The sequence below is a fragment of the Pristis pectinata genome, chromosome 2, assembly GCF_009764475.1.
Source record: "Pristis pectinata isolate sPriPec2 chromosome 2, sPriPec2.1.pri, whole genome shotgun sequence".
NCBI lineage: Eukaryota > Metazoa > Chordata > Chondrichthyes > Rhinopristiformes > Pristidae > Pristis > Pristis pectinata.
This window is the reverse complement of record NC_067406.1, coordinates 30,208,472-30,233,714: the sequence shown is the minus strand read 5'-3', so window position 1 is coordinate 30,233,714 and position 25,243 is coordinate 30,208,472. Positions and strand designations below refer to the sequence as shown.

Below are 25,243 nucleotides of genomic sequence, written 5' to 3'. Positions count from 1 at the left end.
GTACTGTGCTGTTATGTTCTCTGTTATACCTATGAAGGCAAGCATACCAAATGCCTTCTTCACCACCCAATCCTCCTGTCTCACCACTTTCAGGGAGTTATGGACTTGCACCCTAATGTCCCTCTGTACATCAATGCTCCTAAAGTCCCTGTCATTTACTTCTTAAGTATTCACTTATGTACCTCTTCCCATGGAAAATAGGCAATGAAAATTAGAGATGAAATGGAACACATAATTTATATTTAAATAACTTCATCTGTAAAATGTTACCAATGACATAAACATATACAATGGATATTATTTATGTACCTGATAATCAAACACAAAATGTGCTGAAGTTGATATAGTTTCTGTGTAACTGTGCAACTTCTGTTCCCCTTATTTAATCGACTCTATCATCCCATAGATGGCCCATCCTGTCCATGGCAACCATGGAGTCTAATCCCGTACTAATTCGACTTACCAGCACTTAGTTCATAACCTTTTATGCATTGGCAAGTCAAGTGCTCTTCAAGGTATTTGTTAAATGCTATGGGGTTACCATCACCACAATCCACTGAGTGGCCCTCTAACTTTAATTACCTCTACTATCAGGAAATGTTTCCAACAATCTACCCTATTTATGCCCCTCACAGTTTTGTACATCTCCATTAGATCCCACCTCTGCCCCCTCCTTTTCAAGAGAAACAAAATCAGCTTATCCAGTCTCTCCGCATAATTGAACTGCTCTAGCCCAGGCAACATCGTCATGAATCTTCTCCGCACACTCTCCAGTGCAATCACATCCTTCTTACATTGTGGCAAACAGGACTGTACACAATATTCCAATTGTAGCTGAACCAATGTTTTATAAAGTTGTACTATAACCTCCCTGCTCTTATATTTTATGCCCTGCCTAATGAACACAAGTATCCCATATGCCTTCTTCAGCATCTTAACCCTCTATGCTGCCATCCTTCAAGGATCCCTGGACTTGTACACAAAGGTCCCTCTGTTCCTTAACACTCCCTAAAGCCTTACCATTCAATGTCCTACTGCTATAGGTCCTCACAAAGTGCATCACCTTGTACTTATCAGGATTAAAGTCCAACTGCCATTTCTCTGTCCATCTTCATCCTGTAGCATATGACTCTCCTCCTCACTATCGACAACACTACCGATTTTCATGCCTTCTGCAAACTTACTGATCATATAGTTTACATTCATATCCAAATTGTTAATTTATTTAACAAACATCAAGGGTCCCAGCACTGATTGCTGTGGTACACCACTGATCATAAGTTTTCAAATCACAAGAATGACTCTCCATCCTCATTCTCTGGCTCCTATTATCTAACCAATTTTGGATCCAATTTGTCAGCTTGCCCTGTGTCCCAATGGCTTTAAACCTCTGGACCAGTCACCCATAGGGGACCTTGTCAAAAGCCTTTGTGAAACCCACAGGGACTACATCAACTGGACTGTCTCATCATTACATTTTGTTAACTCTTCAAAAAATTCAATCAATTTGGTTAGACAGGATCTTCCCCTAACAAAATCATGCTGTCAATGATTAATCCTGTTCCTCAGAATCTTTTTCAATAACTTCCCCACTAGTAAGGTTAGACACACAGTCCTACGATTACCTGGTTTAACACTGCCACCCTTCTTGAATAAAGGTACCGAATTTGCTGTCAGCAAATATTTAAATGTATAGCCAGCAAAGATTTAAAAATCCCATCAGGTCCTGGAAATTTATCCACTTTTAAGCACATCTAATACCTTCCTTTTTTAAAGATAATATGATCTACAACTTCACCATCCCCTCTGTGAATTCTTTAGCTACAATGTCCTTCTCCTTAAGGAATACAGATGAGAAGTATTTATTCATATACAGGTTGACATTTTGATCCCTTAATATGCCCTTCTCTCTCCCTGGTTATCCTCTTATCCTTTATATACTTGTAGAATGTTGAGATCTAGATAATAAATTTTGATTTCCATTTCTTTTTTCTCAAGGTACAATTCAAATGCTTTCAACACATGTACCTTTTCAGTAAGTCCCTATCCAAGAATACATACAATTCTTGGAAGAAACAGACTTTTACAAAGCTCACTTAAAAGAAATTCTCAACACTTTACAAGGGAAGACCTGGAAACCAAGAATAGATGAATTTGGGGTTGACTGAAATTTCAAGCAAAATATAAAAGCTCACAATGGATCTTTAAAATATGTTTGAAAATAGGAGGAGGAGGAGCAGGTCAAAAAAAAATCTCTGGGAGCATATTCAGAGTTTCAAGGGCAAAGCAAATGAACAAGCAGCACACTGAGACAAAACTTTAAAAAAATCTGAAGATACTGGAAGTCTGAAATAAAATCAGAAAATGCCAGAAACACTCTGCAGGACAATATGACAAAGAATCTTCAACCTGAAATGTTGTCTCTGCTTTACTTTCCACTGCCTGACCTAATAATTTTTTTGTTGTTATTTCACTTAGTAGAATAAAATGGGCTAGGGGAGTTCACTCATAGGATAAAGATTTTAAAAGAAAACCGAGTTGCATTAATATTGTGTATTTTACAATCTTAAGACGCCCAAAATATTTTATGTTCAACTTAATACATCTTAAGTGTTATCACTGTGGATGTAACATCTGTTTAAGTAATCATCTGCAAGGTAGTAAAGCACACTCTCAGCATTGCGCAGTGCTGGCCTAAGTTAATAATTCAAATCGAAGACGACTTGAGACTATGTTTGAACCGAAAACCTGATACAGGAGAGTGTGCTAACATTGCACCAGGCTAAGAATATGGATCTTGAATTAATTGATTGTACAGGTTCTCCCCATGTTATGAATGCCCAACTTATTGACAGCCCATACATATGAATGAACATTTGGAGACTGGCAGGATGAATTTGCCGGCTACTGCAGGGCTGCAGCAGACATCTTCTGCCATGTAGGAACTTGGTTCATGGTAAAATCATTGCATCTTTCAGAGAATCTGAATGGTTGAGATAAACACCCTGGTTTAACTACATGTTGCCCTTAGTTGGCCTGTGGTTTTATTTAAATACTGCCGGGCAGCCACATTTCCGACTTGCAAACTATTTGGGTTACAAACTGTTCTCAGGAATGCAATCCTATTGTAATCTGGGGAGGACCTGTACTGATAGTAAAGCAAAGCTGGGAAAGAATAAGATGATGGATCTGTTGAACTTTCAGTGGAACAGGCAGATGACCAGAGTTTTGAATAAATGGAGGTGAAGAATCAATCAAATCAATCAATCAAATAATATATCTGGCTGGCCACATTTTTTTTGTTTGATTACAACAAACTTCCAGTTCCAAGTTAAATATATGCTGCTTCTAAGGAAATAGTCATTCATCCAGGATAGAATTTGATAGTAGAACAGCAACCTGGATGGAAATGTGAAGAGGGGAGAAGCAGGGATAGCAGCATACATTTGGAAATCAATGTTATGTACAATATTTCCCATTAAAATGGTAAACAGGTGGCGATCAAGGGAAGAGAGAAGAAGAATGCTAGAAGCATGTTTGTAGGTAATTTTTTTTGAAGAGGTTTAGTGACTGTCCTGGGATAGATGGGAATAGGAGAGGGATATGAAATTAATGCAGACGAAAGGGATTAGTACAGGTAGACATAATGGTCAGCATAGATGTGGTGTGCTGAAGGGCCTGTTTTGATGCCATGCACCTCTCTGACTCTGGAGGCTTGAGAAGAAGTACAGTTGACAAAGTTGTGAAAGCGTAGAAAAGGCCAGCTTCCAAATGTCCCAATGTGCCCTATAGACAATAAGTAAGTTATTTCAAATGCAGCAAGTGTTATGAAGGTAAAGTGAATAATTATCCAAAGAATTACTTTACATGCGGATGTACTTGATAGGGGCAGAACTCAGTCATTCGGCCACGCTTTCCTGCTCCGCAATTTAATAAGATCACAGTTGGTTTCATTGCACCTCAATTTTGCATTCCTGTCTATCCATAGTAAACGTTCATCACCTTGTTTACCAAACATCTATCTACTTCAGCCTCTAAAATATTGAAAAGACAAATTTCCCACCTCCCTTGTAAGGAAGAGAATTTCAAAGTTTCACATCAAATGAAAAGTGTTGCCCCATCTCATTCTTAAATGGGTGAGCCCTCGTTTTACTTTATCCAACAAAAAGAAACATTCTCTCCATGTGCACCCTGTCAAGACCCATCTGGATCTTCTGTGTTTCAATCAAGTCCCCCCTCACTCTTTTAAAAGATTTTTAGCAAAATATTTCTCCCTGTAAATAGACTCATAAATTCATAGTTGGCCCTTTGGACCAACTCCTCCATGCTGACCAAGATGACCATCTAAGCTAGTCCCATTTGACTGCATTTAGCCCGTATCTTTCTAAATCTTTTCTATCCATGTACCTGTCCAAATATTTTTGAAATGTAATTGTACCTGCCTCTACTACTTCCTCTGATACATTGTTCCATATATCCACCGTATCTATTTTCTAAAGGGCAGTGAGAAGAACTGGTCATGTAAAATATAATTAATGATAAGGTTTTGAAAGCAGCCATCTGAAGGACGACAATGTTGTGACTAAAAATTTCCACTGATGGTGTATGATCGTAGAGGGAAACTGGATTTGACAGGACAGAAGAATAAATTAAAGATGGACATAATTGTTAAAGTTTGGACAGGCAAAACCATGGAAGGTTTAATGGTCACCACAAAGACTTATGGATACCAACAGACCAGGATGGAGATGATGGGAATAAAGAATTACATGTTATGATATTCTAAACAAATTAAGATTTACAGGGAAGTGAGAGACCAGCAAGAAAACAGCAGAATAAGATGATAAACACAATACACCGTTGGGACATGGGGAGTCTTGGGCAGAGGTGAGATGCAGATTCAGAATCATGGAGGGATACAGCACAGAAATAGGCCCACCACATCCATGCCAACCATCACTTAGCATGTTCCCCTCTTCCCCCCCTTCCTTCTGATCCTCCTCCCCCCCCCTTCTGATTCCCCAGTCCTACCATTTTTGTCCCCTTTCTCACACACCCCCAGCCTCCTTTCACACATCTTCTTCCCCTTCCCCCTCCTGGTTCCCTCCCTCACCCCCCACAATCTGGTTTCAACTGCCTTTCACCTGTCCCCTAATGGTTCCATTCTCACTTCCTTTACTTATCAGAATCTATCACTGATAGAGCTTTGTGTTCCTGATTATCTCCATCCAGCAGCTGTCTCCTATCTTCACATTCCCTTCCCCCACCTTGCTCCATCTGCTTTTTTTCCTTTTTCCTCTCTCTCTGCCTCCATCTACCATTCACCTGCCACTGTCTCCCAACTTCACACCTGCTCACCTCCCCTATCTGGCACAACCTGCCTGTCTTACACCCCTCTGCAGTTCACTAATCGCCTCGGAATCCTTTCTCACCACTCCCCTTCTTTTTATATCGGCCATCTCGCCTCTCCACTAACAGTCCTGATGCAGGGTTTCAATCCAAAACATTGACACTTTCTTTCTTCCCACAGATGCTGTTCAACCCACTGAGTTCTTCCAGCAGATTGTTGTAACATTTAGAATATTCCCTTAACCTGCTGTTGGTCCTTCACTTCCAAAAACATTATCTATCTTGAAGGAAGGAGGTATTAGCAATAGATCAACAAATAGGGTATGACATTGGACTAGAGGGTCAAATGAATGCAAAGATTTCATATGCTAAAATCCTAAAGGACAGCCAAACAAATGATAGATGGAATACATGAAATACATTGCTGCTAGCAATAGCCAAAAAGTGTGTAAAGGTGCAGGACGGCATATCAGAAAAGTTAGGTGGAAGTGAGTGATATTTCATAAATGAGAGAAGGGAAAATTATATAGCTGGGTTAATTAATGAGGAGATGTGAAAGAATTGTTGTCTGGTAACAAAAATGGGACAACAAAGAGAAAATAAATGTTGAAAATAGCACAGCAGTTGCTATGACTCTAAAAACACAGCCTTGCTCTTAGTTTTTTTTTGGTCAGAGAAGATAGCACAATGTATTCAGAAAATAAATGGATTGAGTTATCAAAGAAACTATTATTTTGTCACAGGTTTACCCCACAATAATTCTACATCAAAATTCATTGTTAATTCTGATAATGTTATTTTGCTTTAAGGATAGAGAATAATTCCCACCTTTGTGGCAGTTTTTTCATATGTTCGCCGATGAAAGTAGCGTTGGTCATACTCATTAATGTATTGGCTAAGGAAATAAGAGAGAGCAGGTGTTGGGTTGTGACTGCTCGGGATACATTGTACGTGCTGTTTCCCAAAATCGGCTTTTTTCCTGTTTCGATAGCACCATCTAGTGTCTTGGAAACAGTCTGTTTAAAGCCAGGAAGCATCAGTGACATATGTCCTCCCCTTGACAGCAAACCAAAAGATACAGGGCAGTGAGGTTTTAACATACCAAGCTGCACAAGGCAAACCTCATCTAATACTTCATTCAAACCCCAAGCGTGAAGGCAAGACATGAATAATTTGGCCGTGTCCATTGTTAAGTTATACTCTAACAAGGTGAGTGGCTTTGATTTGTTGCCCTTGTATTCAGAGTCACCTTCTTCCCTCTTCTGCCTCTTTATATCATCATCTTCTTCTTCATCATCATCCAGTAAATGCTCTTTAATGTTCTCTTTGATAGTTTCCTTCACCTGTTGGAAAAGGACTGCTGCTCTCTTCCCAGTCAGGAAGGAACTGCTCTTGTCTGTGCCGCCTGGTGCTTTCTGGAGGCTCTCTGGAGATATAAGAGTAGGATTGGGTCTGGATGCTTCCTCCGTTAGTAGCTGGATAATCAGTGCTTCCACATCAAAAAATAATATATGGATATCAGGATCTATCAGATTCGTCTTCATGGCTTGTACCATAAGTGCATTGTGGGAGTACTTTGGTAAAGCCCCCTGGAGAAAAAGCCAAAAAAAAGTCAAACGAGCATGCAAATTTGTATATAACAAATTGAAACCTCTAAAACAATTTACACTTACCTATACAAAATGCTCTCAGCAATAACTTAATACTTTAAATTAATATATTAGCAAACATTACTTACAAGTCAAAATAATTGTATTGCAATAAGAATCTTTACCATCTCAAGGCCACTACATTCATTGACAATTGATTATCATTCACTTTATATGTTGTCCTTTTCCATAACTGGTTTTACACTGCCAGTATTTTAAAACAAGTGTGAATAGACTTCACTTGTATAACATTAAAAAAAATATATACTGATATTCCCAAAAACAGAATTTTACAATAGTAAACAATGACGTGTGATGCAAATAAATGGTCACATGAATGATTTGTAATGCCTGATTAACCTCTGCAACACTGAAAGCCACTTTTGGTTTGTACCAATGACATCCTTATCCATTGTCAACCTCCACTGGGAATTGTGAGAAATGACATTAATAATGAATGAGTAGCACAGATTGAAAACCTGAGATTGGGGGCAGTCAGCCCACTCTGCAGAGAACAAAATAAGCTCAGCACACTTCTATATATTTTCAATGTCAACAATTCCATTACAAAATAACATACTGCCTGTCATACTATTTACTAAAGTTACATTTGGCAAAAATAGCAATTATCTTTCTCATATTCAAATAGTAATTCTCATCTCCAATTAAGTTACATTAAAAACTTGTACTTTTTTTATTTTTAAGTGACTTTCCCACAGAAAGACATCCCCTTAAAAATAGAACTATCATGGTGGCAGAAAGTGAATAAAGAGACAAAAATCTAAATTTTCCGTAGCAGTCCAAGAACAAATTTTACTTCTTTAGTTGTGCACTATATATGACTTCTAAATGCCATACTGCTGAAAACTGTGAAAATCAGAAATCAGTTCCGACGAAGGATCACAGACCCAAAAAATTGACTGTTTCTCTTTGCACAGATCCCATGACTTGCTGAGAGTTTCCAGTATTTTCTGCTTTTGTTTGCCAAAAATTGTACTTTTGCACATAAGATACTTTCATCTTCAATGGGAATAAGGAAAGCCACCAGCACTTTGGGTTTTATTTTTAGTACCTAACACGTCCTTAGCTTGAAACTTGTATTCATGACTGTTTTCAAGAAGTCAATCACTCCATGCCAGTCTCAACTTCTGTTGGCACATATAAATCCAGAAGCTAACTTTGCTTCATTCATCATTCATTGAAATCTATCTTCATATTATTGCACAGGTTCTAACCAAGAATAATTGATTTAGTAGAAATGTGATCACAAAAACTAGTATGATAAAATGGACTCTTGACCTCTCAATCTACCTCATTAAGACCTTGCTCCTTATTGTCTACCTGCACTGCACTTACTCTGTAGCTGTGACACTTTACTCTGCATCCTGTATTGTTTCACCTTGTACTACCTTAATGCACTGTGTAATTAATGAATGGTATGCAAAACAAGTTTTTCACTGTACCTCTGTACATATGACAACAATAAACCAATTCCAACTCCAAGCCATGAACCAGACTGAAATGCAACTGTGGCCAAGAATACCTGAAATTTGACCTGAAACATTAATATTCCTCAGCCACTTGATGTCTGATCCTTCGAGCTATGGAACAAATGACTGAGTAAAGAGAAACTAGTCCCAAATTTGTAATTTATGCACAAATAACTGCATATGAGGTGCACCATGCGGTAAATAAATTTTTAAAAAAAAAATCACCAATCCTTGGCAAAGACAGCATCTCGCTGTCCCACTCACATTCAAATGCATTGAACAGCATTAAATTGCTATATTTGCTCTATAGATGTGATGGAAACTCACCAGAGAAAGTTATTTTAGCCATTTATTATTTTAAACGCCATCCATCAATCTCCACGGCACTGAAAATTAATCTTTAAAACTGTGAAGTCACATTCAGATATTAAGTGCTGTTCAAGATTATAAAATAATTGGTTTTTATTTTTAAATTTTACTTTGTCTCTATTTTGGACCTTACTAAACATGGCCTTTATTTATCCTTCAAAACTTGATTTGCCATTAATTTGCATCATTCCTATCTAATGCCCTTCTTGGCCTCTATGCTGTTTATTCCACAATACTTCAAATTGATTGGTTAAGAAATGAAAGAGCTTGCCTTGATCACTCAGATCCCAGATATCCTGCAGAGGATCACCTCACTTCAATTTCACACTTCCAGTGACTTAAAAACACAATACATCAAGAAGATTAAATGGGCAATGGCAAGTCTAACTGATAGCCCATAGTGTTAATTGACCAGTCACAGCAAATTAAGGAAGCATAGAATGGTGACAAAATAGGAGACAATTGAGTCTTGTCCATACTGATTATGCCAGAGGAATTCAAGTCTCTCCTCATCAACTTAAAATTTTTCAACTTCTGATTCATTTACTTTTTGAAAGGCACTTCTAATACATCTTTTCTCGTCCTTCTCTGTTCAAAGAAGGATAATCTCAGTTTCTCCAGCCATTCCCCATAACATAAGTCTTCATCTATTGGAACGATTCTATTGACATTTTTCTTCTCCTGCTCCAAGCCTTTCATTTCCTTTCCAAAGTGCAGTGACCAGAATTCAATGCAGTGTTCCAGCTTGGATCAGGATATTCATTTTGTGAAATAATAATTTTCAATATTCTTTCCTAAATGTCAATCAACAATATTGAAGACTCTTGTTCAGCAATTGAGCAGACTCAATTAAACAAAAGATGTGCAGCCAATGTCCTTCTGCACCCATCCCATTTTCACTCCTCAAATAAGGTGGGTAGAATGGACAAAAGAGAATTAGACTTGTAAACAGCCTGGGAGTAGTTTATATTCATAAAGATTAAGTGCATAAAACTTCTTTTTCAGCATTATGCAATAAAAAAAATTTTCTCCCATGGAGTGAACAGCAACAATGACCATTGAAGTGGTTTTGTGTACTTCCAGATAGCTTTGCAAAAGTCCAGAAATTTAACAACACACTTCAAGGTGTGAGTGACCCCTGAGCCCTCAACACAATTTCTGCACTGATTCTGCTGATCTCCAAATGTCCCTCACATTGATTCTTGTCAGCCTCAGTCCCATTTCAACACCACATCTCAAAAATGTGGCTGCAAAAATCTTCATACAAAATAACATAACCAACTGTGAAACATTTTCTTTCAATAAAATTGGGCTTTTGAGAGCTACAGTTTAACAATTCAATTATTATACATAATTCTTCCCCCAGGGGAAATACTAAATACTCTAAACAGACAGCACCCAAGATCAGGACTTAACCTGAGTCTCTGGCACTGTGAGGCAGAACATTGACACAGCAAGTAGAGCCATTGCATCACAGCCTTAGATTTAATGCTATCTGTGGAGTTTGCATGGTCTCCCTATATTCAAGTGTTTTTTTTAATCTCTGAGTGATCTGGTTTTCTCCAGCATCCCAAAGTTATGCAGGGTGGTAGGTTAATTTGGCACTAAAAGTTGTGCATGGTGTATAGGTGAATGGCAGAATCTGGGGAGGATGTTAGTGAGAATGTGAGGAGAAAAAGGGAAAAAGTAGGGCTTATTAGGGACAACAAGAGTAATCCCTGCGTGGAGCCAAAAGAAGTAGGCAAGGTCCTACATGATACTTTTCATCAGCATTCACACAGGAAACAGACTTTATAGTTGAGGAATTCAATTGAAGGGGTTGGTGAAAGTCTAGTGCAGGTCTCCATAAATAAAGAGGAGGTACTTGATGCCTTGGCAGGCTTAAAGGTGAATAAATCCTTAAGACTGGAGGCAGTGGAGCAGATTGCTGGTGCTCTGGTTGAGATCCTTACATCTTTGCTGCACACAAGTGTGATACCAGAGGAGTGGAGGACAGCAAACGTGGTCCCCTTTTTCAAGAAAGGTAGCAAGGAAAAGCCTGGCAACTAGAGACTTGTGAGCCTAACATCACTAGTAGGGAAGATACAGGAAAAAATTTCTGAGTGAGAGGATGAATGGTCACTTGGAAAGGCAGGAGCTAATTAGACAGTCAGCATGGCTTTGTTAAGGGCAGATCCTGTCTGACCAATTTAATTGAATCATTTGAAGAAATACAAAAGCCTGAAAGCACGTACCACCAAGCTCAAAGACAGCTTCTATCCCGCTGTTATAAGACTATTGAACAGTTCCCTAGTACAATAAAATGGACTCTTGACCCCACAATCTACCTCGTTATGACCTTGCACTTTATTGTCTACCTGCACTGCACATTCTCTGTAGCTGTTACACTTTATTAGGCATTCTGTTATTGTTTTACCTTGCTCAATGCACCATGTAATGAATTGATCTGTATAAATGGTATGCAAGACAAGATTTTCACTGGATGTCAGTACATGTGACAATAATAAACCAATTCTAATTCCACTGATGAGGGAAGGGCAGTAGGTGTGACTACCTCACAGAACAAGACCCCTGGGTTCAATCCTGACCTCAGGTGCTGTCTGCATGGTGTTTCCTCCGGGTGCTCTGGTTCCTCCACATCCCAAAGACGTGCAGGTCAGCAGGTTAACTGGACACTGCAAACTGCCCCTAGTGTACAGGTGAATGGTAAAAATCTGGGGAATGGGATTGATACTAGATTAATCCTTCTGCTCCTCAATACTCTCTAGGGCTCTACCATTCATGCTGTATGCCTTATCCTTATTAGACTTCTCAAAATGCATCACCTCACACTTATCAAGATTAAATTCCATCTGCTGGGGAACCAAGTCTGAGTGAGCACATGGTCTTTCACTGCTCCCCCTCTGTGACCTCCTCTGCTCTCCGGCTCCTCGACCATGTGCTCACTCAGACTCTCTTCCACAGCCATGTGACCTTCCTCACTCTATGTCATCTACCTATCACCACCCTGTGCCCACCCGGTCTCCCCTCTTTTGTCTACTTATCAGTGCTCTGCTTTTCCCTTCTATATATTGGGCTTCCCCTTTTTTTCCTATCATCACTAGTCCTGAAGAAGAGTCCTGACCCGAAATGTTGACCACCTGCTTTTCTCCATGGATGCTGCCTGGCCTGCTGAGTTCCTCCAGCATCATCGTGTTTTTCATGGAGGTTTACCAGGTTGATTCTGGAGATGATGGGGTTAGCCTTTGAGGAGAGATTGAGTCGCCTGGGACTATATTCGCTGGAATTCAGAAGAATGAAAGGGGATCTTATAGAAACATATAAAATTATGAAAGGGATAGACAAGATAGAGGCAGGAAAGTTGTTTCCACTGGTAGGTGAGACTAGAACTAGGGGACATGGCCTCATGATTCGGGGGAGTAGATTTAGGATGGAGATGAGGAGGAACTGCTTTTCCTAGTGTTATGGACTCAGTGAAAGTCCCTTTAAGATAGAGAGTGTGTGTGTATGTGTGTGTGGGGCGTGCTTACGTCAATAGAAGATAAAGGACGTAATGACGTTGTGGAAGAAGAAGAAGAAGAAGGAGAGAGAGAGAAGGGAGAGAGACACCAGCCTGCTTGTTTTCTCTATTGATGGATGAGAAACAATAACTGTGTTTGCCACTGAAATCCATGTATGGAAGTTGGAAGTAATCCGGTGGAGTTCACTTTGTTGCTGACCTGTAGAAGGAAACAGGTATTTGTGTGTGGATGACCACGGTTCGGATGCTTTTCGGGGTGAGGAAGTCACTACCGAGTAAACACTGAAGTGTCGTTTGGGTTCCATCGTGGAACATTTGGATTTCGTATGTACTCTCTCTATGTTTTTCTACATCTACATCTTATCTTCAGACAACGGTGGTTGTTGAAGAAGCCCTTGCTCATGTTTCACCTTATGGCTTGCGGAACTGAACTTTAAGAACCATTCCGGAACTGGGAGTTTGGGACTTTGTCACACACACACACACACACACACACACACACACACACACACACACACACACAGAGTTTAGTTTTGGGGTTAACGTTCGAGGTTTAACATTTTTGAATTCTAACATACTAACATTTTTACTTTTATTTTACCTATTATCATAAGTAGTGATTAATAAAATAGTTTTTAACACTAAATCATGCTCAGTGTGTTTCTTTTGTTGCTGGTTCGTGACAAAATTGGGGGCTCGTCCGGGATTTGAACCCGGGACCTCTCGCACCCCAAGCCCAGATGGTAGGTAAACCAAATCAAAAACCCCCTGTGGCTCCTTTGAAGCCAATTCCTGCTTTTGGTGAACCCTTTTCGAAGGTGATTGTGGACTGTGTTGGTCCATTACCAAAGTCTAAGACTGGAAATCGGTATTTGTTAACCATCATGTGTGCCACTTCTAGATTTCCAGAGGCAATACCCCTTAGAAATATTAAGGCCAAGACGGTGTCAAAGGCTCTTGTAAAATTTTTTTACCTTGTTTGGTTTGCCAAAAGAAATCCAATCTGATCAAGGGAGTAAAGTTTGTTTGGACAGATTCTTGTCAAGAAGCATTTGAGAAACTGAAAGCCATTTTATGCTACCATCCTGTGCTCAAAACACCTGACTTTGAAAAGCCATTTTCATTAGCAGTAGATGCCAGTGATGAAGCTGCAGGAGCTGTGTTGTTGCAGAAGGGTGACCTTGATGATATTGACCATCCTGTAGCTTACTTTTCAAAGAAATTTAATGAGCATCAAAAGAATTATTCCACCATAGAGAAAGAATTACTGTCGCTTGTTTTAGCCTTGCAACATTTCAGTGTATATGTTTGCACCGCTCAGAAACCATTGACTGTGTATACAGATCATAACCCATTGGTGTTTCTGAGCCGAGTCAAAAACAAGAACAGAAGGCTGTTAAACTGGAGTTTAATTTTGCAAGAGTTTGATCTCATGATAACTCACATTAAAGGCAAAGATAATGTGATTTCTGATTGTCTTTCCCGATGTTAAATGGGAAACATGTATCTGTACTAATCTGATAGTCTGTAGTTGTGTAGCATGATAATTATTAACATTACTAACTCTATGCGCGGTTAAAATTTTCTTGGGAAAATTTTTTTTTTAGGTGGGAGGTGTTATGGACTCAGTGAAAGTCCCTTTAAGATAGAGAGTGTGTGTGTATGTGTGTGTGGGGCGTGCTTACGTCAATAGAAGATAAAGGACGTAATGACGTTGTGGAGGAAGAAGAAGAAGAAGAAGAAGGAGAGAGAGAGAAGGGAGAGAGACACCAGCCTGCTTGTTTTCTCTATCGATGGATGAGAAACAATAACTGTGTTTGCCACTGAAATCCATGTATGGAAGTTGGAAGTAATCCGGTGGAGTTCACTTTGTTGCTGACCTGTAGAAGGAAACAGGTATTTGTGTGTGGATGACCACGGTTCGGATGCTTTTCGGGGTGAGGAAGTCACTACCGAGTAAACACTGAAGTGTCGTTTGGGTTCCATCGTGGAACATTTGGATTTCGTATGTACTCTCTCTATGTTTTTCTACATCTACATCTTATCTTCAGACAACGGTGGTTGTTGAAGAAGCCCTTGCTCATGTTTCACCTTATGGCTTGCGGAACTGAACTTTAAGAACCATTCCGGAACTTGGAGTTTGGGACTTTGTCACACACACACACACACACACACACACACACACACACACAGAGTTTAGTTTTGGGGTTAACGTTCGAGGTTTAACATTTTTGAATTCTAACATACTAACATTTTTACTTTTATTTTACCTATTATCATAAGTAGTGATTAATAAAATAGTTTTTAACACTAAATCATGCTCAGTGTGTTTCTTTTGTTGCTGGTTCGTGACACTAGGGAGTAGTGAATCAATGGAATTCTCTGCCCAGAGAAGCAGTAGAGGCTACCTCATTAAATATCTTTGAACAGTTAGATAGATTTTTGCATAGTAGGGGAATTCAGGGTTATGGGGAAAAGGCAGGTAGGTGGATCTGAGTCCACGGCCAAATCAGCCATGATTTTATTGAATGGTGGAGCAGGCTCGACAGGTCAGATGGCCTACTCCTGCTCCTATTTCTTATGTTCTTATTTTCTATTTCCCTAGTTACCTGTTTGCTCTTTATATACATATAAAATGCTTTGGAAAGTTCATTAAATCTTGTCTGCCACTGATATTTTATGGCGTTTCATTGCCCTCAATTCACACTCAAAGCTGTTTGGTTCTTGCAATTTCCTATTTGGCTTAAAACTAATTTCACTCGTTCATATCAACAATTTTTACTGCTTAGAGAAGAAATGTTAATATTTTCTTGTGGTTTGCCAAGAAGTTGCCACATCTTGAATTGCTGACCCTCAGCTTAATGCTTGTCAACAAAAGTTTGACAAAACTGCACAACATATGCGCAATCACAAACCACACCAAGTCTCTGTACCACTGCTAATCTTATTTAAATAGTATTTTTTTCATCTGCACATGCATTATGAAATGGTGACTTTAAGAGAACAATAGGTTCTGCTCATTTAGCCCGCAGTGTTACTTGCTCCTATATATAAACAAGTCACAAAACTGTAATAACCCATTTTTACCACAATGGAAGTATTTTACTGCTTTAGAAGTATTTTGCCGCTTTAGAAGTATTTTGCTACAAGGCAAGCTCAAAAAAAAGTTCTACAGTAATCATTTCTGTTCTCAAATATTTATAGCTAATAGCAAATTCAGAGCCACACTGCCTATGCAAAACATAGGCACAATAAATACCACTACTATTGACTTGTTGTGGATTGACTATGTTTTTGGCAATAGACCGAAAAGGAACAGGATCTCATATGACAGATGTCAAGCAGATTAAGAAAAAAGCTTTTGTTCCATTAGTTACAAAATTTCCATCCTTAGCAATCTATCCAATTATAAATCAACTGGAGGAAAGTCTAGGATTTGAAAAGTTATGTTAAATAATTTCATGAATTACTAAAAGTGCACTTCCTCTTTTAAAATACATTTTTCATTTTCCAGTATGTCAGTTTAAAAATGGTGTAAGTTCCTATGTAATAAATTCTGAATGATATATATTTTTACATCAAGAAATTTATTTTAAGAATACAAGAACATAAGATACATGGTGGATATTTCGTCTTCGTTTGTGAAGCCAATAAAAAATAATTTTCGTCCCCATTTTATTGCACTGTACTGCTACCGCAAATGACAAAGTTCACAACATACAAGTCAGTGATAATAAACCTGATTTTGATTCTGACTGTATAAATAAAGAGAAAGTCAATCAAACCATTTCAATAAACTCATTGGGAAGTTATTACATAATTCAATGTGAATCATTCCCAGTACTTTCAAATCAGAAGTACTCAGAAGATTTTTGGAAACATTACATTTACGAGAATTGACAACATAGCCAGCGGGGAGATGAAGCTTTACAAGCTGAAATCCACTGCCTGAAAGAATGGTGGAAACAAATTCAGTAAAGACACAATAGGATAATTCTGTGCAGGAAAAGCAGCAAAAGCCAAGTGGCAGGATGCAAGAGTGAATGAGGGGAATAAGGGTTAGAGGGAGTCTGAGAGAGGGCAGGAAGTTAGGTGGCTAGGGGGATGCTAAAGAGGAGATTCAGGAAGAGGGAGGATCAATGGAGAGAGGGGTCAAGAGGAAGATAGCAAGGATGTGTCATGTGTGGAGTGTGTACATTTGCGTGAGAGAAAGAGTCCCAATGCATTGCTATGTATGTACCTACACATATGATGATAGACAACTATGTTAGTGTCTATTCATGTCATGTCCATGAAGCAGCACCTGACTTCCAATCATTTTAGATCCCTTTACCACTGAATGTAGACCTCATTCTGTCAACTCTTTCATCATCGTAGAGGCAGCAATAGTGACAGACATGCTTGTCACTCAGCGATCATTGCCAAGGAATTCAGGCTCTTTGACATTGACGTTGCCACTTTGAGTGAGACATGATAGACAAGAGATGGCCAGCTCAAAGATCAAGGTGGTTGCTATACATTTTTCTGGATGGAAAAACCAGAAAAGGAACACCATCTGAAGATGAGGTGAGCTTTTCTGTCAAGAATAATGTCATTGGGAGTCTTGGTGACTCCCCCAGTGAGAAAAATGAATATCTCATAACCTCCAGCTCACAAACTCAAAATCAGCAGGCAATTGTCTTCAGCGCAAGACTCTGGAAAACATGGGCCATTATTCCATTATCTCAGGAGCCTCCTCACAATGAAGGTGATGCTGAAATTCACCATTTCCTTCAGTGCACCAGCACCACTTTTGGTCATCTGAGGAAAAGAGTGTTTGAAGGTGAAGGCCTCAAACCTGGCACAAAACTTATTGTCTACCAGGCAGCAATGATCCCTGCCCTCCCATATGCTTGCATGGACTACCTACAGCAAGTACCTCGAGGCATTGGAGAGATGTCACCAATATTATCTGCACAAAATCCTCCAAATCCACTGCAAAGAAAGCAAACCAATACCAGCATCCTCTCATAGACCAACATCCAGCATTAAGGAATTTTAAGAAAAGATTAAATGTGCTGCAGCTGCAGGATGTGGGAGCTAGTGGACCCTGTTGTGGTGCACGGTGACCACATCTGCAGTAAGTGCTTGAGGCTGGAGGAACATTGGCTCAGAATTGATGAGCTGGAGCCGCAGCTTCAAACACTATGAAGCATCAGGGAGGGAGAGAGTTATGTAGATGCTGTGTATTGGGAGGCAGTCACCCCCTTTAGAGCAGGTACTTCTAGGGTCCAGGAGGCAGATAGATGGGTGACTGTCAGAGGAGGGAAAGAGAAAGAGAACAGGCAGATAGAGCAGAGGACCCCTGAGGCTGTTCCCCTCAAAAACAGGTATTCCGCTTTGGATGCTGTTGAGGGGGATGACCTAAAGGGATCAAGCGGCAGTAGCCAGGTCTCTGGCACTGGGACTGGTCCTGCTGCCCAGAAGGGAAGGGAGAAGAGGAGGGGCAGTAGTGATAGGGGACTCAATAGTCAAGGGAACAGACAGGAGGTTCTGTGGACATGAGCGAGAATCCCAGATGGTATGTTGCCTCCCAGGTGCCAGGGTCCAGGATGTCTCTGATCAATTCCACAGCATTCTTGTGCGGGAGGGAAAGCAGCCAGAAGTCGTGGTACATGTTGGTACCAACGACATAGGTAGAAAGAGGGATGAGGTCCTGAAAGGTGAGTTTAGGGAGCTAGGCAGAAGGCTGAAGAACAGGACCTCAAGAGTAGCAATCTCAGGATTTCTGCCAGTGCCATGTGATAGTGAAGGTAAGAATAGGAGGAGAGGGCAGATGAATGTGTGGCTGAGGAGTTGGTGCAGGGGGCAAGGTTTTAGATTTTTGGATCATTGGAATCTCTTCTGGGGAAGGTGGAACCTGTAAAGAATGGATGGGTTACACCTGAACTCAAGGGGGACCAATATCATTGCAGGTAGGTTTGCTGGTGTGGTTCGGGAGGGTTTAAGCTAGTTTGCAAGGGGGATGGGAACCGGAGGGATAGGTCAGTGGAAGAAGTGCATGAAGTAAAGCATGAGTAACATATGGAGAGGCTTTGAAGAAGGAGAAGCAGAGTATAGGGTATAAAAGTAGCAAGGTGGATGGGCTAAAGTGCATTTACTTAAATGCAAGAAGCATCAGGAATAAGGGTGATGAACTGAGAGCTTGGATAAATACATGGAACTATGATATTGTGGCTCTTGCAGAAACTTGGCTGTCACCAGGGCAGGAATGGATACTGAATATTCCTGGATTTCAGAGTTTTAAATGGGATAGGGAGGGGCAGGAGAAGAGGAAGAGAGGTGGCGTTACATGTCAGGGATACTATTACAGCTGCAGAAAGGGTGGATAATGTAGCAGGATCCTCTCTAGAGTCAGTATGGGTGGAAGTTAGGTACAAGAAAGGAGCAGTTACTCTACTGGGAGTATTCTATAGGCCCCCTGGTAGCAGCAAGGATACTGAGGAGCAGATCGGGAGGCAGATTTTGGAAAGGAGCACAAATAACAGGGTTGTTATCATGGGAGACTTCAACTTCCCAAATATTGATTGGCACCTGCTTAGTACCAAAGGTTTAGCCAGGGCAGTGTTTGTTAAGTGTGTCAAGGACAGATTCCTGTCACAGTATGTTGACAGGCCGACTAGAGGGAATGCCATATTAGATCTAGTATTAGTAATGAACGAGGTCAGGTGACAGATCTCTCGGTGGGTGACAGTGACCACCGCTCCCTAACCTTTAGCATTGTCATGAAAAAGGAAAGGAGCAAAGAGGACAGGAAAATATTTAATCGGGGAAGGGCAAATTATGAGCCTATAGGTTAGAACTTGTGAGTGTAAACTGGGATGACATTTTTGAAAATGTACTATGGAGATGTGGTCGCTGTTCAGGGATCTTTTGCAGGATATTAGGGATAAAATTGTCCCAGTGAGGCAGAGAAAGAATGGCAGGGTGAAGGAACCATGGGTGACAAGAGAGGTGGAACATCTAGTTAGGAGGAAGAAGGCAGCATACATAAGGTGTAAGCAGCAAGGATCAGATGGGGCTCTTGAGGAATATAGGGAAGCAAGGAAGGAACTTAAGAAGGGGCTGAGGAGAGCAAGAAGGGGACATGAAAAGGCCTTGGTGAGTAGGGTTAAGGAAATCCCCAAGGCATTTTTCACTTATGTGAAGAGCAGAAGGATGACGAGAGTAAAGGTAGGACCGATTAGAGGCAAAAGTGGGAAGATGTGCCTGGAAGCTGTGGAAGTGGGTGAGGTCCTCAATGAATACTTCGCTTCAGTATTCACCCAGGAGAGGGGGTTTGATGACACTGAGGACAGTGTTGGTGTTGGTAAGGTTAATGTTCTAGAGCATGTAGATATCAAGAGAGAGGATGTGTTGGAACTGTTAGATAATATTAGGACAGATAAGTCCCCAGGGCCTGATGGAATATTCCCCAGGCTGCTCCGTGAGGCGAGGGAGGATATTGCTGAACTGTTGGCTAGGATCTTTGAGTCCTCGTTGTCCACTGGAATGGCACCAGAGGATTGGAGGGTGGCAAATGTTGTCCCCTTATTCAAAAAAGGTAGCAGGGATAGTCCAGGGAATTATAGACCAGTGAGCCTTACGTCTGTGGTGGGCAAGCTGTTGGAAAGGATTCTAAGAGATAGGATCTATGGGCATTGAGAGAATCATGGTCTGATCAGGGACAGCCATCATGGCTTTGTGAAGGGAAGATCATGTCTCAAAAGCCTGATAGGGTTCTTTGAGGTGGTGACCAGACAGATTGATGAGGGTAGTGCAGTAGATGTGGTCTACATGGATTTTAGTAAGGCATTTGACAAGGTTCCACATGGTAGGCTTCTTCAGAAGGTCAGAGGGCATGGGATCCAGGGAAGCTTCGCCATGTGGATTCAGAATTGGCTTGCCTGTAGAAAGCAGAGGGTTGTGGTGGAGTGAGTGCATTCCAATTGGAGGGCTGTGACTAGCGGGGTCCCACAAAGATTGGTTCTGGGACCTCTGCTTTTTGTAATTTTTATTAATGACTTGGATGAGAGGGTAGAAGGGTGGGTTGGCAAGTTTGCAGATGACACAAAGGTCGGTGGTGTTATGGATAGTGTAGAGGATTGTCGAAGATTGCAGAGGGATATTGATAGGATGCAGAGCTGGACTGAGAAGTGGCAGATGGAGTTCAATCCGGAGAAGTGTGAGGTGGTACACTTTGGAAGGACAAACTCCAAGGCAGAATACAAAGTTAATGGCAGGATTCTTTGTAGTGTGGAGGAGCAAATGGATCTGGGGGTTCGTATCCACAGATCACTGAAAGTTGCCTCACAGGTGGATAGGGTAGTTAAGAAAGCTTATGGGTTGTTAGCTTTCGTAAGTCGAGGGATCGAGTTTAAGAGCCACGAGATAATGATGCACCTCTGTAAAACTCTGGTTCGACCACACTTGGAGTACTGTGTCCAGTTCTGGTTGCCTCATTATAGGAAGGATGTGGAGGCGTTGGAGAGGGTGCAGAGGAGATTTACCAAGATGCTGCCTAGTTTAGAGAGTATGCATTATGAGGAGAGACTAAGGCAACTAGGGCTTTACTCTTCAGAGAGGAGGAGGATGAGAGGAGACATGATAGAGGTTTACAAAATATTTAGAGGAATAGATAGAGTGGACAGTCAGCACCTCTTTCCCAGGGCACCAATGCTCAATACAAGAGGACATGGCTTTAAAGTAACGGGTGGGAAGTTCAAGGGAGATATCAGAGGAAGGTTTTTTAACCCAGAGAGTGGTTGGGGCATGGAATGCGCTGCCTGGGGCAGTGGTGGAGGCAGGTACATTGGTCAAATTCAAGAGATTACTAGATAGGCATATGGAGGAATTTAAAATAGAGGGATATGTGGGAGGAAGGGGTTAGATAGTCTTAGGTGAGGTTTAAAGGTTGGCACAACATTGTGGGCTGAAGGGCCTGTATTGTGTTGTACTGTTCTATGTTCTATGTTCTAAGACAAGCATTATTCCTAAGGGAAGACAGGCTTGGCTGCCAGTGTTCAAGACAGCTATTTTCTTTCAGGTCAATAGCCAAGTTATCAAGACAGAAGAGATGCCCAATTGAAACCTATATTTACAAAGAAAATCATGTGGCTATTGGAGCACTCCCAAAGCATCACATGAAATGTTATACAGATCAGTGAAGCTTTAGGTTTGACCAAAAACTTGCTGTCGGCTAACTTCAGCTAGAATTTAGTTGTGGGGTCATTATGATTGGTTTCAGTGTTTAATATTCCTCGTCAGAAGCGTAAGGAGGATGAAGAATAAAGTAGCCAGCATTCCTCCCTATTCATGTGACTCCTACAAAAAGCACAGTATACCATATCTGCACATACAGGATCAAGTCCTTTTTTGACTCACTGCTTAATTCATTCAAATTCACATTGTTAACTGTACAAATTATAGGCAATACGAGCAGAAGATAAAAATAAATGACTTAAGGTGGGGGGGGGGGGGGGGGAAGTTTAAAGGATATGTGTGAGGCAAATTGTTTTCTTTTACACAGTGTGGTAGGTGCCTGGAGCAGGTTGCTGGGGAAAGTGGTGGAAGCAGATACAATAGTGGCTTTTAAGAGGCTATTATGATCCTGCAGGGAATGGAGGTATATAGATGATGTACAGGCAGAAAAAAATTAGTTTAATTCAGCATCAAGTTCGGCGCAGATATTGTGGACTGAAGGACCTGTTCCTGTGCTGTACTACATTGTTCTATAAACTCAGTATAATTTCCTGATTTATAAAAAGGTATGTAACAAATTTTATATCCCTTCATTTATAAACCAAAGCCCAGGCATTGTATTGGTCATTTAAAACTCCTACTGCATTTAAAATTTGAAGTTTTAAAATCACTAACCAAATTCAATGTTTGCATATATTAAAATTAAAATGTCATCTTGCAACTTTAGGCAACAGTCCAAAATAAAAATTGTTAAGCAGAAAACAGGAAAGAATACATCTTCTTTGTAGGAATATAAAGGCAACTGAAAGTAATACTTAACATTCAATAAAACAAAAAAAAACAATCAACCAACTGTACATACAACAATTGAAAAACCTCCATTTCAGTTTGCAACAATGCCACCACAGCCAAGAGGATCAAAACAAATACTTCATGCCTTTGAATTCTTAAGATGATTCTCTTTAAAATGCTGCAAATCTAACTCATTGGCTCCTAATCCATGAGCTTCCTGTAAACTATTTTTGTAAGGTATTTTTAAAAAGCCTCATTTCTAATAGCGTCCTGACACAGGAATCCCCCACCAAACCACAGGGTATCATCTATTATTTTTTCAGAGATGGCAAAAAGTTTTCAAGACTAGTTTTAATTTCTGTAAAGAAGCATTGCTGAGTCCCCAATAATGTTACATCTGTGCTTCAGAAAGTGATAAATTCTTTATTATCATAATTGTCACCACATAGATAATAAAAGCATTTCCAGCTGCACCACACCCCACAGATCATATATTTTCATGTGTAAGAGCCTGTCATATTTGCCCTTTCTAATGCTATAATCTCTAATTACACTATAAAAGAGCACTATTAAAAATTCACAGCAGAAAATAAAAGCGGGACTTGTAATGGCAGCACGACATATAATGCATACGTTGAATGAGCAATATCAAGTAGATAACCCAAGTTATACAGATAAATGCTGTTACATAGATCAGATTAGTTTATTGTCATATACACCCGGGTGCAATGAAATTCCTTGCTCACAACATTGAAAGTCTGTTGACAGCCCTTCAATGTTCACATACAATTCATATTTAACATTGAAGAATAGACTTATTTAAATATCCACTTTGTGAATTGAATAAATTTGTGCCATATTCTCAAAAAACATTTGTTGCACATCAAAGTTAGTTTGGCCCTTATTTAAAGTATCATAATAGCACTGAGAGAATGTAATATTAGAAAAAGTGAACTATGCAAGCATCACACATGGTTAAGCATTACACAAGGTCAATGTTCTTTTTTCTTTATAATACTTTGAATATACCAGCATATATTCACCTCTTCTCCCTAGATCTTAATTATGTTGAAATCCAGATTCATTGCACATTGTTCCCAGAATCCCAAAATTGTCAAACTCATAAGCACCTTCTGATTTTCTTTTCACAATATATAGTTTTATTTCCCAAGCTTAGAATCACTTTCTGATTTATAGAATATAACAGCACAGTACAGGCCCTTCAACCCATAATGTTATGCCAACATTTTATCCTGCTCTAAGATCTATCTAACCCTTCCCTCCCACATAGCCCTCCACTTCTTTATCATTCATGTGTCTATCTCAGAGTCTCTTAAATGTCCCTAATGTATCTGCTCCCATGACCTCTGCCAGCAGTGTGTTCCACACACCCACCACTCACAGTGTAAAAAAACTTACCCTTGACATCCCCCTTATATCTTCCTCCAATCACCTTACAATTATGCCCCCTTGTGTTAGCCATTGTCGCCCTGGGAAAAAGTCTCTGATTGTCCACTTGATCTATGCCTCTTATCATCTTGTGCACCTCTATCAAGTCACCTCTCATCCTCCTCTCCAAAGAGAAAAGTCCTCGCTTGCTCAACCTGTCCTCATAAGACATGCTCTCCAATCCATGTAGCATCCTGGTAAATCTGATTTGTCCCATGTTCTGTTGTGCAGTGCAACGTAGACTTTAGTCTTAATTTTTTTTTCCCAAGAACTCTTCCTTTTCCCTTCAAAAATATACTGCTTCTGAGCTGGCATGGATCCAAGGGGTTGAACGGCCTTCTTCTATTGCATAAAAAGTAAGGCATCACAGCCAAATTTTCTAATATTTTACCGTAAGCTAAAGACACAGAAGAAATAACAGTAGGATTTTATAATACCTTATCAGCAGCTTCAGAAGCCAAAAGATTGGTGGCAAGTGTCTGCAATTTGTGGTGAGCCATATGTTTCAAAGCTGTGAGGCTCCGTCGAGTCATGGCTTGTTTTAGGTTGACTGCTGGGTGACTCAGAGTATCTACAGCAGCTGGAACAGCTTCATCACAGGCATTCAAGATTTCTATTGCGGTTATTCCCATTACACAGCGGTCTAATGCACCTGCAGACAAAAGAAAAAAATTGTAATATAGTATTTGCAATTGCCATTAATACTGACAAAAACGAGATAATGCAAACAAGTGCAGAATGTCAATGGATACATTATGTACTGCCTGTGAAAGACAAGCACAGTGAAAAAAAATTAAGTAACTGATTCAAATGTGAAGTTACTTTATTTTTCTACTCAGTTTAGCATTCAAATAAACAGTGGGATTAAACAAAATACGGAATGGTCTAATAAAGGCATTATATGTGCAAAACATCATACGTCCCTTTCACGTGTTAATTTTCCCAAATAACCACACCGAGTTTACCCTAGCATCTAAACTCTGCACATGCCTAATATTATTTCTTCCATCATTAACCACAAATTCTCTCTCCTAACTGTTACGTTTTTGCATTGATCAATTAACATGAACCAGAATTTTTCCTCATTTTTTTTCCTTCAATTAAAACTAGGATTAAAAAAAGGAGGGCAGCAAGTCCTTAAATCCATATGTCCAAAACACAATATAGCCAACTACTTTCACATTATTTGCACAAATAATTGCACTGGAAAGTTCTATTAACAAAGGACCCGGTTATCTTTGAATAGCTGAACATTCAGTTAAGGATTGTTTCTCCTTTCTATTCACTCATATTTGTGTGCATGGTAAATGGCGGTTAAGAGTGAATCTTTGTGTGCATGCGTTTGCATATGCATGCTAAGTCTGTGCTGCAAAGTCTGGTCTCCAGTTGTCTTGGACATTCACGTT

General features: G+C 40.1%; 1 protein-coding gene across 4 annotated transcripts in view; it reads right to left on the bottom strand.

Moving 5' to 3' along the window:
- LOC127567567 (WD repeat-containing protein 7) overlaps positions 1-25,243 on the bottom strand; it is a 499,658-nt gene that overhangs the window by 360,381 nt on the left and 114,034 nt on the right. For all 4 annotated transcript variants that reach the window (XM_052010610.1, XM_052010607.1, XM_052010608.1 and 1 more), the window contains 2 exons: positions 24,275-24,489; positions 6,178-6,938 (listed from right to left, as the gene is read on the bottom strand). In XM_052010610.1, coding sequence (XP_051866570.1) covers positions 6,178-6,938; positions 24,275-24,489 — 976 coding nt within the window. The remainder of the gene's footprint in view (positions 1-6,177; positions 6,939-24,274; positions 24,490-25,243) is intronic.